Source organism: Echinops telfairi, unplaced genomic scaffold, assembly GCF_000313985.2.
Source record: "Echinops telfairi isolate 266 unplaced genomic scaffold, ASM31398v2 ScPeMD7_13;HRSCAF=56, whole genome shotgun sequence".
Taxonomy (NCBI): Eukaryota; Metazoa; Chordata; class Mammalia; order Afrosoricida; family Tenrecidae; genus Echinops; species Echinops telfairi.
In genome coordinates this window covers 102,602-116,916 of record NW_022103910.1, presented here as the reverse complement: position 1 = coordinate 116,916, position 14,315 = coordinate 102,602, and the positions used below count along the sequence as shown (strand labels likewise).

Below are 14,315 nucleotides of genomic sequence, written 5' to 3'. Positions count from 1 at the left end.
GGGAAGGTGGGTATCATGAAATGACTGTTTAGCTGAGCAAGGTGCTCTTGTATTAAGGGAATGCGCATGATGAGGCCCAATGTCTACCTGCTACCCTACTAATAAACCTATAAATATATGCACATAGGTCTATTTCCCCCATAATCATAAATATATTTACATATGTACATGTCTGTATTTAAGCTTCTATGTATGTCCTTTTCCTCCTACTCCTTTCCTCTATTTCCTTACTCTTTCCTCTTGTCCCACTACCATGTTCAGCCTTCATTCTGGTTTCAGTAATTCATCTCAGTTACCTTGCCCTTGGTCACTCCCTACCAGTCCTCCCATTGCCTCCCTGCCACTGGTTTTGAACAATTGTTGTTCCCTTGTCCCTGGGTTGGCCAACACCTCCTCCCTTCCCCTACCTCCCACACTCTCATGTCCCTCTGGGACTGTTGGTCCTGTTATTTTCTTCTCAAATAGTTTGTCCAGCCTATCTTACCTAGGCGGGTTCTCAAACTTTTAAGAATCCCTTTTGAGAGGATCCCTGAAAGTGTTGAGTTAGATCTACTAATATTATTATATTAGAAATTACAACTAAGAAAAAAATTTTAATTTACAAAATTTGTTTAAATAATATTAAGTGTATTACATGTTAAATAACAATTGGCTAATGAAAAAGTACATTTTTAAAAACAAAAGCTTAAGTAAAGGCAGCTGAATTTTCACTTTTGCTATTTCATATTCCATTAGCATGAGTGCAATTACATCACTATATACCATGCCGCCTCTGGAAAACTCCAGTGTATATTTATAGAAGAATGCAAGATAGGGAAGTAAGACCTTAAAATTATTATGAAAATAGTGTTGATCTCATATATACCCCCGACAATACGTTAAGAATGCTAATCTAGAGTTTATGAAAAGCAGAACTGAAAAACAGAGTAAGTATGATTTGCAGGGGATTAAAAGAATTGATTAGTCAAGATAAGACCAAATATTTTATTGTTTTTTAAAAAGAACGTTCATGAAACAAAGTTGTACATTGCACTAAACTTCTGTACAGGAAATAAAACCAATTCAGTCCGAGCCCACCAATTCAAAATTTTTTTGTGATTAAGGAACTAAACTGAAAGTCATCTTTGTTTCTCAATGGCTCTCCAGCTGTGATACTAGGTGAGCTGCATCAGCAATAGGAACTTGTTAGGAATTCTCAACCTTCCTATACCCTCCAGACAAACTAAATCAGAAACTCAAGGATGGGGGTCCAGTAATGTACATTAATCTCCCCACTCCAGGGGATTCAGATGTAGCTTCATGTTTGGGAATCACCAGATTAGATAATCTGTTATTTATTCTGAGAAAAACAAATCATACAGATAGCTTTTTCAAACTGAAGAGAATAAAAGAATCTTGTTATCTATATTACTAAGATGTCTTATGAATAGAACACCTTACAAACAATACTTAGGTCTATTACAGATTGATATAGTAGGCCCACTAAGGACACTTTCAACAACTTAATACATTTAAATGCCAAACCATTTGATAATATTTGAAATCCTGACATGAACAACCATAAAGCCAATTTGCTAAGACTGACCAGCTATAGGAAGATAGGTATGTCTCCATAGGATTAAAAGGTGGAAGATGAAAAAACACGAGGGCATGATATACTGATTCATAGTGACTCAGTAAAGTCAGAGTAGAACTGCCCTTGTGGGTTTCTGAGATTAACAGCTTAAGGGAGCAGAGGACTTCATCTTTCTTCCACAGAGAGGCTGGTGGTTTTGAACCACTACCAGTCAAATGATGTTGCTTATAGGGACCTAAATATGCATAGCTAGACTCTTTGAAAGCCCTGAAATTTTCCATTAAAGATTCGGATTTGCATTAATACCTTTACAAATGCTGATTCCATAACATCCTCCAACTGTTCCTTTACCTCAGCTTGCTCAAATTTAGGGACATAATTTTGCTCCCCACTCCTTGTAAGCTGCTGCTGAAGTTCTGCATTTTCACTTTTTACTTTGTTGATTTGCTGTTCAAGTTTCACATTCTTAGCCCTTTCGTTTTCAGAGATGAATTGCAAACTTTTAACTTGAGCAATTAATTTGTCAAGACTAGATTTCAGTTTCTGACTTTCTTGCAAGTTTTGCTTTTCGTGTTTCTGGAAAGACAGGAACTTTTGTCCTAGGATCTCCTTTTCCCTTTTCAATAAGTCCAGAGCGGAAGCAGTGGCCATTTCCAATTCCTTTTTGGCTTTTTGCAGTCTCTCTACTTCCTCTTTTTTCTTGCTTAAGTTTCTGTCCATTTTGATGCACTGACTTACTGATTTACTTTTTTGCTGAATTTCTGCCATGCACCTTTCCTGAAGATGAATATAACTCATCTTGATCTTCTTAAGCTCAAGCTGTAAATTTTTCTTTTCGTTCTGAGATTCTTGAAGATGTTTTTGAGTGTTAGATAAAATCTCTTGCACGTTCTTCAGTGTTTTGTCAGTATCATTCTTCTCCAGTATTACTTTGTATTTGTCTTCAATTAACTTTTCAACATTCTCTTTTAGCTTATTAATAATGTCAACCAACATTTCCTGTTTGATCATCTTCATCTGCAATTCTTTAACCTTCTTCTCTAAATACATGTTACTACACTGCAGGTCTTGAATTCGAGTTTGCTGTTTTTTGTTGGTGTGTTTTAATTTCTGTAGGACTTCACTTAAATCCAAATCTTCTTCCAAAGGTTGTAAGCTTTCAAAGCTTTGCTCTGTGTCAGAGGTCTTACAGTCCTCCCTAGATTCCCGATAACTCCAGGAAATATCTGCTAGGGACCAAGTGGAGAAGGTCCTTGGGCTCTCTACGACCCCCACTCTGGATTCCATTTGGTGATTAACTGATGCCTCAGGAATCTTGTCAGAACACTGTATTTCATTTGGAACCGTAGTCTGTAAATTATAGTAAATAAAATAAGTGGGAATGAGTAGAAAGATCATGAGCTTTAGAGTCAGACCCCCAGTTTAGCTCCCCAGCACTTAATTTACCAACTTGTAGGGCATTTCTAAGAATTTCTTGGTAAATGTACATAAAGTACTTAACAGCACAACATAAACAGGAGGTAATGTAATAAAGTATGGCATTACATGAACTTTTACTAAAGAAAAATTCAACATGGGTACTCTCTCACCATTTTCTATGACTGAAACCTTCTCTGAACACAATGTAAGAAACTACCTGGACTTTAAAGGAATTAAAGCCAATAAATGTATCTATTACTCTACTGTTGAATAAGTTTTTACTTTTAATTTAAATTTAAATTTAAACTATTACTCTACTACGCTATGACTCCTATAAACATTAGAATGCCAAAGGATCATGCCTCATGGGTGACTTGATGCCAACAATACAGCTTTTGTGGCACTGAAAAAAAAACAAGCCAGTATATTATGACAACTCAGAAATACATGTGAGGGGTTCGTTCGTAACTAAATAAGTTGTTGTATGCAAATTGGACAGTCATAATTGGAAAACTACCATAGACTCCCATGGTACATGTAATTTATAGTCACACCACAGATGCAAATATACATTTATTAGTCTAATTATTTGGTTAATGTCAGTCTCCTCTACTACTAGAATGTTGTCTTTGGAAGGACAAGAAATGCATATTTTGGTTTTTTTTTTAAACCAGTGTATCAGCCAACCAATTGCACAGGGCCTACCACAGACTAGAAAGCCTGAAATTATTTATTAATGACTAACTGAATAACTCAATGCAATGAAAAGTATAAAACAATCCTGAGAAACCCTAATCAAGAAAAAAAGGGAAAATAAATTTCTTTTTTTAAATCCTGAATGTTTATTACCCACCGTCCAATAAATAGCTTAATAAAACTACAGATGTTCAACTTATGAGAATGGTTATAACATGCTATTCAAATTCTAAGTAATTACAATAAAACCACATCTAGTAAGCTTTTTCCTTTTAATTTGATGTTGGAGGGTGGTGAGAACTTGAAATCCCTTTGAGCTATTCTTGGCTATCTCTAAAATTTCTCTTTTAAATGCTGCCATCTACCAGAAATAAATGAATAAAAAACTTCTCTTACTTATAAAATGAACACACTGGCCATGGTTTGTCTTATCAAACTCACAATAAAAAGTTATCATTTATGCTAGCCTTATATTGTGGGGTGGACAAGTATAAATAACCCTTTTGGGGGGGGCGTTCAGTCAGTACATAGAATTTATACTGTTGGCATCTTCAGCATTCTTTAGATGCTACATGTGCACCTAGAATCAATAGATCAAGAGAACAGAATATTTTCACTTGGTTAGGAAGACAAATCTTTTTGTTGTTGTTGTTGTTGACAGAAGACCAAAATGATAGAAAATCTTAACTTGTCTTTTCAAATAATTTAATTAATCTAGCAGCATTCCTTCCTCTTTGCAGTCAGTTTTATTCAACAAATATAAAACTGTATTTGATTGAAGGCACCATGATTAAGGTGCATAAAAAGGTGAGCAATACAGTCTTTTATTTATTGTTTGTTTTTTTCGTTATAGCTTCTGACTAATACATTATGGTACCTTGGGAGTGGGGTACTGGAGAAACAAATCATAAGATAGAGAGTAGATGTTTGTTTGACCTCTCCCTCCTGGAAGTTTTCCTTCTTTGTCTAGCCAGAGGTCAGATAATGCCACACTGTTTACTTGGTTGCTTTTCTGGGAAGTAGGAAAATAGAAAGTTTGTAAGTCCACTTGCTTCAGTCATTAAAATTTGATCCTAAAATGGCTTTAGGCCATAGCTATAAAAAAGCTTTGAAAATATATGTTCCACCCAGTGCTTTGGAATACTAAGGAACCAGTAGTCTTTGTCAGTAGCTGGAAAAAATCTGGAACCATGAAGAAAACTCCTCTCTGGGACTGAATGTTAAAGGGAGCCTGTGAGCAGGCTGAAATGCTTAGTAGGTGAACACCAGGATCTACTTGTTGAGTGGAAGTGGGAGAAATGCAGCAATAAAGAGACGGGTTGAGTTTGGCCACTGACACCTGTGGACTTGGTTTACAGGGGAAAAAGGAGACGAGGAGAGCGGGTTGACTGGTCTAAGGTTCATGACCTAGCCTGAGGGGGCTAGGCTTGAGTTGGTGAGAGCCCATGGCCGAAGGAAAGGCGACCAATGGGCACCCTGTGGAGGCTGAGTGAGGCAGCCCACATTGAGTTGACCAGAACCTGAACAGCTGGAGACTTTTGAGCCTGTGAACTGGTGCATATTGTTGCTGACTTTATGGATGGCCTGTCCGGATTTGACTTTGCTTATGGATGCAGACTTCACAAGGTTCCAACTGGAATGAAGACTTCGTGTCGAAAAACATGATTGTCTTCTCAGAGAACTGGGTTGATATAAGTGGGCAGTATATAAATTGGATAATTAAAATTGGGGGAGATAAAGGAATGAAGCAGTTGGCTTACAAACTTTCAAAGGTAGGGGAAAAAACTCACAGGATTATAGGGTTAAGGTATATGTGTTAATTGCAATTGTGAAGCTAAGAATTATATACAGGTGCCAGGTTGGCAAGGGGTGGATTGAGTTAGTTAATTGTGCCAGCCTGGCCGATAATCACATGTGGGGCTGGTTGAAAGGCGGCGGAGGGATAAATGGGTGATGAAGCCTCACCTTTCTAGTTCTCGGGTCTCTTGCTTTGTGATGGTTGCACTGGGTGCAGCTGCCTTAGCAGTTCCCTGCTTCAGCTTGCAAGATTGACTTCCTACAAGACATCCCCAAGGAGAAGCCACATGGACCTATCCCGATGCAGCCCTGGGTGCTGGAGCAGCCATGTGGAGACCCCTGCTAGCGCTGAGATGCTTGTTCGTTCACTGACTCAGCTTTCCTCCTGCAGTTGGCATCATTGCCTCTGTTCTGTGAGGTGGAAGACTTTGTGGACTGGTGTTGGGTTAATGGGTTAATGTTGGACTTGTGGGCTTGGGCAGCATTGGGTTGGGATGTTTTCGTGATGCACCTTTTCTTTACATAAAACTCTCTCTTATACATGAGTCGCTGTGGATTTGTTTCTCCAAAGTACCTAGACTAACACAGCTTCTTTCTGTTAAAATTAATCATTTTATTGGGGGGTCCTTACAAGTCTTGTAACAATCCATCATTCAATATTAAGCACACTTGTTGCCATAAACATCTCCAAAACAATTTCTTTCTACTTTTGCCCTTGGTATGAGCTCTTTCCCCCTTCTCCCCCCATACCATCATGAATCCTTGATCAGCTACATATTATTAGAGCAAGACAGTCTTGATGCTCATAGAAATTATCATTTGGTAGTATACCACTCCCCAAGTATAGATCAGGTTTTATCAGAAAAAAAATGTGTTTTCAGACTAGGCTACAGTCTCTGACTGGATTCTTAGAATCAATGGAAGGAGGTCACTTGTATTGATTAGCTGATTTAACATTATCTAGAAAAGTCACAGATATACATAAAACACCTTCTTTACTGTGCTACAGGGTTTAATGACTTTCAGAAATTTACCTCTGTCTTGTAGTTAGTTCTCAGTTCGAGCAGGGTAAAGCTATTCTCTTTACTACTTGGTTCCTCAGAATCACTTTGCTTGTACAAGGAGCTCTGAGGTTGAGTAGAAATGAAGGCAGGTCCTTTGGCAGTATTTTTGGCCAGTTTCTCTCCATAGTAATGAATTAGAGGTGGACTTTTAGAATGTTTACTGACAGACTTATTGGCGAGTAGGTCTTCTTTTGTGGAAATGATAATTTTCACTTGCTTTTCTTCCACTAGATCTTTCTTTGTATTGCTGTCTTCTTCATAATTACTCATGTGATTCTGCAGTTTTGACTTCTCGGTGTAATATAAGCCTTCCGTGGGATTTTGAAATGTTGCCGTTTCATCATTAAAGGCTTCTGTCCAATGAAATTTGCAAACAGGTTCAAACTGTCTGAAGGAAGAAATGCCGCTGTCAGCTGGTATGCTATCTGAATACTTTTCAATGTTGATATCTCAGTAGAAGGATGAAAAAGAAAGGAAATAAGAATTAGTTAACTATAAATTGTGTTAACAGCTATTGTTAAGAAATAAACCATTAGTCTTATGAGAATTATGTAGTATTTCAACTTTATTCATTCTAAGGATTGTGACATGGATGTTTTTTTCCTACCAAAAATAAAAACAAAACCAAGAAAGAACAACTTTTTTTTGCATGGGGGGGGAAAAGTCCCAAATTAACTGCTACAAAAAAAGGTTGTTTTATGTCATTCCTGTCAAATATCATTAAAAAACAACAAAAAACCCCAACTAAGGTAGCTGCAAAATTCTTCTGGTGTACTGTAAGTTTTAAGTGTTTTAATTATAAAATGTTTCAAAATACCAAACACCAAAACAAAAAATAATAAGGATAATTTATTTGGATAAAGTTATTACTATTTTCTAGATGAGAAACTGCAATGTAGGACACATTAAGACATTAGAATCAGAGAGCTGGTAAGCAATGTAGCTTGGATGCGAGAATACTACTCCTAAACCCTATTCAATTTTGTCTCTCAGTATGATGTTATCCAAATTTAACACATTTCTTAAAAATGAGAGCAAATAAATCAAGATAGAAAGAAAACAGAAAAATAATGAGATCCATCTTCTATTTAACTCTCCTTCCCTCCCCTTCCCAGAGGAAACCTATATACTCAGCCTTATTTTTCTTCTCTGATTACTCATTACCAAAAAACCAAACTCGCTGCCATTAAGTTGATGCTGACTCTATGACCCGACTCAAAGTGACCCTATAGGACAGGGTGGAACTGTCCCTGTGAGTTTCCGAGACTGTAACTCTTTATGGAAATAGCAAGCCCCACATTTCTCCTGCAGAGCAGCAGGTGGTTTCGAATTGCTGAACTTGTGGATAACCACTCTACCACCAAGGCTACTCATTAATGTACCCTACATAATACATATAAGGTTCCAGGTTTTCTCATTTCATGAAACCTCTGAAAGATTTCTCCCACCATCGGACAGGGCAAGATATGACAAAATACCAATTTATAAATTATCAAGGGCTCATGAGGGAGCGGGGAGCGGGGAGGGAGGGAAAATGAGGACCTAATGTCGGGGGTTTAAGTAGAGAGAAAATGTTTTGAGAATGATGTACAAATGCGCTTTACACAATTGATGTGTGTATGGATTGCGATAACAGTTGTATGAGCCCCTAATAAAATGTTAAAAAAAAAAAAAGGATTTCTCCCACAATATCTCTAGGCAAAAACAAAACAAAATAAAAAACCTAATGGTTCTTTCACTTACTAAAGTAGTTAAGCTCAAACAGCTTAGTATTTATTTTAAACCAGCTTTTTGAAAATATACATAAAGTAAAAGAATAATACTTCATTTCATTCTTAAATAATCACACTTATTACTTGGCAACAAGCAATATCTCAAACCTTGCAATAAACTTCGAAACTATCACACTCATTTCCTGCTCTATATTGATTTTCTCATGGTACTTGTTCTTATCACAGTAAGCACCGAAAATCCATCTCTGCAAAGATTAGACACCAGAGAAAGAAATGCAATGTTTTATATTGAATTAATGAACTATGTTGAACTAATAGTTTGTTGATGTCTAAGTCCAGTATCACTGTTTCCCTTAAATTTTAAAGTAGCTCACAATATCTAGTTATGTTGATAGTTATCTGAGTTTGCTGTAGTACCTTAGGCAAACAAAGTATTCTTTCATTCATATGAATGAAATGCGGACCATTAAAATTTTGTAGGAAAATGGAATGAAAAGATAAACATTTTGAAGCCCTCTCATAAATGATGTGATTATTTGAATCACAGTCTTTGTGTTCCCACCAAATGGCCGGGTCCAACCTATTGCAGTTGATTCTGATTCACAGGGAACCTAATATAGAGTTTCCAGGACTGGACATTTTCTCAGGAGCACATAGCCTCATCTTTCTCCCACAGAGTGGCTAGTGGGATTGACTCACCTTCCTTGAGGCTAGCCTTTCAACATTTATCTGACAGTGCCACCAGGACTGGTTCATTGAATGGATTGGATAGCTTGCTAGCACTGTCAATAAGGTACATTGCACACTTGTGAGGTTGGGATCATGCAAATAAGATGTATGGAACTCTAATATTTTTGCCATCCCACAAGGCTTAAAATGAGCCAACCCAGAGGCAAAGGGGGGAATCTCTCTACATTGAGAAAGAAGAGTAAAGAGTAGAGTACATCTTTTGGCTCCAAGAACCCTGTGCTGAATCTCTTCAATCCAGGAGGCAGAGAGCTGTGACACTGGAAATAGTGAGAGACAGTGGAGAGTAGTGGCAAAGAAGTGATAGCAGCAGACAGCAGAACCAGGAGGTCAGCAGACCAGTGGAGACAGAGCAGTGGCCTTCCAAGATAACAGAGTGAGAAAGTTTAGTTCTTTGGGGTGGTAGGCTTGCTGGTGGAGAGGGGTGCTTTTGAGCACTTACTTGCAGACTTAAAAGAACTTTGCATCACTTGCCCAAGCAAAGCAAAGGCAAGGGATCCAAGTAGCTGGGTGAAGATGAATGCAGGGAGAGATCTGCCGGCAGGCACAGCTGAGAAGACCTGTCCTAAACAAAGAAGGTTATGTATCCTAGTCGTTTCTGATCCTAAATTGTAATCTGTTAATTTCCTATTAAATCCCATAACTGATGGGTATGGTGACTTCTGTGTGACCAGTGCAGGGAACTTTTGAACCCAGCACAGAAAGAAAGAGTGCCATGGGAGAGAAGGTTGGCGTCAGAATAGGTTAAATAAAAAAATGGTTAGAGGGTGGAGGCATGTCTGACCAATGCCTCACAGGAATCATCAGCCTGAGGCTACTGCTGGTGATCCTTCTCCCCACACATTCCTTGCTGCAGTGTATCCACAGGAGAATCTCTCATTGCTTTTGTAACTCAGCCATTGGCACTAGGTCATTCTAATACAGTATTGTATTTCCTTTATGCTAGATATTTAGGTTGCTTCTAATTTCAGTATTAAAACACTGTAGTAAACATTCTTATACATGCTTCCTTGCACATTCATGTAAAATTTTTGTCCAGATCCAAAATGTACCTAAAATAATAGAAATGAAGTATTTTCAACATAACTAGATTTTATAACATTAATCTCTCAAATAATTGTACCAATTCTTAATCTTACCAGTGGCAAGAGTTCCTTTGCTGTATAACATGCCAGGGTGAAATGTAGCAACGATGAAAAATCCAACTTTTCTCTAGTTCCTAAATGCTTCTGAGCTTGATGGCCACTTGTTTACCTTCAGGCCTTTAAGACCCCAGACGCTATACCGTTTGATAGCTGGGCACCATCAGCTTTCTTTGCCACATTTGCTTATGCACCCATTTGTCTTCAGTGATCCCTTCGACATCTCGTGATCACACAGGCTGATATGTTCTTCCATGTGGGCTTTGTTGCTTCTGAGCTAGATGGCCGCTGCTTACCTTCAAGCCTTTAAGACCCCCGACGCTATACCTTTTGATAGCCAGGCACCATCAGCTTTCTTCACATTTGCTTCCCACTTTGTCTTCAGCAGTTGTGTTGGGAAGGTGAGCATCATAGAATGCCAATTTAATAGAAGAAAGTATTGTTGCATTGAGGGAGTACTTGAGTCCTTGAGCCCAATGTCCTTCTGCTACCTTAATACTAAACCTACAACTATATGCACATAGATCTATTTCCCCACCCGCATATACAAATATATTTTCAGATGTACATGCCTTTATCTAGACCTCTATAAATGCTCTTTGTCTCCCAGGCTTCCTTTCATGTACCTATTGGTCTTGAAAGTTTCCTTTTCTGTAATCTACCTGTTATATACTTCGACTGTTTTTCTATTGAGTGATCTTTTACTTAGTGAGTTGGGATTATTTTGTATATCAACCCTCTCTTAAGTATTCTGCAAGTGTTTTGTCTTCTCTCAGTCTTTGGCTTGTTATTTGTTCTTTGTTATGGTTTGGTCATACAGAGGTTTTTAAATTTTGAATAGTCAAATGTATAAACCTGTTCATTTTTTATTTATACTTTTATGTTTTAAAAAAATCAATTTATTGGGGCTCATACAATTCATCACAATACATAGATCAATTGTGTAAAGCACATCTATACATTTGTTGCCCTCATTATTCCCAAAATTCACTTTCCTCTTGGGTTCCCGGAATCAGCTCATTTTCCTTTTTCCCCCTCCCCCTCGAGTTCCTCTTCCCCCCTCCCCCATGCACCCTTGATAATTTATAAATTATTATTATATCTTATATTACACTGCCCGGCGTCTCCCCTTCACCCACGACTCTGCTGCCCATCCCCCAGAGAGGAGGTTATATGTAGCTCCCTGTGATCAATTCCCCCTTTCTACACCCCCTTCCCTCCTGGTATCGCCACTGTCACCCCTGGTCCTGAGGGGTTCATCTGTCTTGGATTCCCTGCGTTTCCAATTCCCATCTGTACCGCTGTGCATCATCTGGTCTAACCAGGTCTGCAAGGCAGAATTGGGGTCCTGGTAGTTGGGGGGAGGAAGCGTTTAAGAACTAGAGGAAGGTTGTGGGTTTCATTATTGCTATACTGAACCCTAAGTGACTCATCTCCCCACTACCCCTCTGCAAGGTATGTCCAGTTGTCCAGAGATGGGCATTGGGTCTCCATCATGCACCACCCTCATTGGCGAGGATATGATTCCCCCCCACCACCCCCTGCCTTTGGTGTTTGAAGCCTGGTCCCTTCGGCCCTTCATGATCACACATGTTGGTGTGCTGCTTCCATGTGGGCTTTGTTGCTTCAGGGCTAGATGTCCGCTTGTTTACTTTCAAGCCTTTAAGTCCCCAGACGCTATAGGTCTCGATATGTACTTTTATGTTTGAAGAAGCATTTCCTTTCTTTATTATCATAAAGTTCTTTAAAAATTTTTTCTCTTAGAAGTTAAAGTTTTGCTGTTCATATTTAGGCCTTTAACCTATGTGGAATTTATTTATATATTTGGTGTGGGGGAAGTTCTAATTGTTTATCTAGTGACTTGTCAACATCTTTAATGCATAATCCATTCCTCTCCACTGATTTATAATGATATTTTCACCAAATGCCACATACTGAGATATATGTGAGTCTATTTGTAGATCTATTATTTTTAGTTAAGTAGTTTATTTACTTAACCTTCTACCATACTATGTCAAACCCAAACCTAAACCCGAACCCATTGCCAACCAGTTGATTTTGACTCACAGTGAGTTCTTTTTATTAGAGTAGAACTGTTCTATTGTTTTGTTTTTTTTTAACAGCAGTCACCTCTTTCTCTCATGGTGGGTTCAAACCACTGATATTTCGAATGCCAAGCTCTTAATCACTGAACCATAAGGGCTTCTTTGCGTTATACCAGGCTCTAAAACTCCCAACTCAGTGCCACTGAGTCAAATTCCAACTTCAGGTGACCCTGTAGTTTCTGAGGGTGTAAATCTTCATGGAAGCAGATAGCTTTTGCAAAAAGTTGTTGGTTTGAAGCATTGACCTTGTGCTTAACAGTCCAACACATACCTGATGGGGCTACCAGGATCCCTACTATAGAGGCATTCCGATTTAAAGCACAGTTGTGTTAGGATGAACTGTACTTAAAATAGGCTGGATTTTATATATCTTATTATTACTAATATATTCTTAGCTGTATTAATTGTAGATGTTCAATTTTATAATTTGCTAAAAATATGAGGTATTGACTTAACATCAAACCACCTTCGATGGAGTTGTTGGAATAGAGCCTAATCTTAAATTGGGGATTACCTTACTTTGTTGTTTTATGCCATCAGGTTGATTTTGATACTTAGTTACCATATACCAGCCTGTGGCAAACTGAGAACCAGGAAGAGAATGAATGCAGACAAATTCTGGGAAGCTGAGACTAGTGGGGGGAGGCCTTCATGCTCCTGAGTTGAAGATGAATTCCTGTCACATTTTCCTAATTAAAAGATATTCCCCACAATGTCCCCATAATAATGCCAATCTTAAAATGCTTCTTACAAGCTCCTGGTTGCTTGCTATATGTCTGCCTTTGAGAGCAATCAGATTCTATTTTTCGCTCCACCTTAAGCATGGCCCACTCCCCTCTGATACTAATCATAGATTGTTCCCTGGAAGAGTGTTCTGGGACATCTAAGGTCAAGCCAGCTCAGAGATGGCCAAGGTTAAGCTGACATCTTAACTCTAGAACCTGCCCATCCTGTTAAGTATGCACCTCTAATACTTGCACATCCTGTCACGTGTATGCCCCTAGTACCTCCCCTTCCTATATACGGGTATACCTCTAGTACATGCCCTTCCTGTTATGTATGTGCATGATGTGGTTTGTATGCCTGATGATTACATAAGCCTGTTAGAGCATATGCTGGCTCCCTCTCTGGCTCCTGACTCCATGGAGGAGGTGAGCCCTTGCATGCCATGTCTGATGTTACTTTAATTTACCCTTCAATTATACAGGTACTCCTTAGAACCCATTTGGTTTGGGGGTAGCCCCTACATCAGCCAAACCACCAAACCCACTGCCACTGAGTTCAGGCCTATTCAGTGATTCTATATTATTAGAATTACTTAACAAACAAACAAAACTGGCTGCCATCAAGTTGATGCTGATGTAAATCAACTCTAAGGACAGGGTAGGGTAGATCTGCCCAAGTTTTAGAGACTGTAACTCTTTACGGGAGTAGAAAGCCCTGACCTTATAGCTAGCAGCCTAATAGGTAATCACTATGCCACTTGGGCTCCTTTAGTTCCATATAAATAGATAAATCTTATCTGGTAGAGTATGGAACCCTGGTGGTATCCACATGGTTGGCAGTTTGAAACCACCAGCAGCTGCTAGGGACAAAAACATGGCTTTCTGCTCCCATAAACAGTTACAGTCTTAGAAACCCACAGGGGGCAGCTATGAGTCAGCATTGACTTTATGTCAGTGAGTTTGATTTTGGTTTTTTAGATCTGGTAGGATAAGTATCAAAACTGTCTTGGACATTCCCCTCTCACTCCTCCTCCTGCCCCCACCTCTTTACTTCCAAGTTGGAATGTTAGGATTAACTTTCTAAAAGGAAATTTCATTCACTCATAGGTTTGAAAAAGAAAATTTGATACCTTAACAGTGTTGAACATTATTTTTTATGTTCCCCAATAAAGTTTTATCACTTTCTCTCTGTAGAAATCTCAAAGGCCTGTGGTTAGAATGATTTTAAATATTCTAGTTGTATTTTGACAGATAATAGTTTCTTTAAAAACAAGTCTCCTTTCCCCCCTATGTTTTCTTTTTTTTTTTTTT

At 38.6% G+C, this 14,315-nt stretch overlaps 1 protein-coding gene across 1 annotated transcript in view; it reads right to left on the bottom strand.

The window, feature by feature from the left end:
* CAGE1 (cancer antigen 1) overlaps window positions 1-14,315 on the bottom strand; it is a 62,090-nt gene that overhangs the window by 42,647 nt on the left and 5,128 nt on the right. Inside the window, exons 3-4 of the mRNA XM_045287377.1 lie at window positions 6,523-7,001; window positions 1,883-2,926 (exon numbers count right to left, since the gene is read on the bottom strand). Of these exons, the coding sequence (XP_045143312.1) occupies window positions 1,883-2,926; window positions 6,523-7,001 (1,523 nt within the window). The remainder of the gene's footprint in view (window positions 1-1,882; window positions 2,927-6,522; window positions 7,002-14,315) is intronic.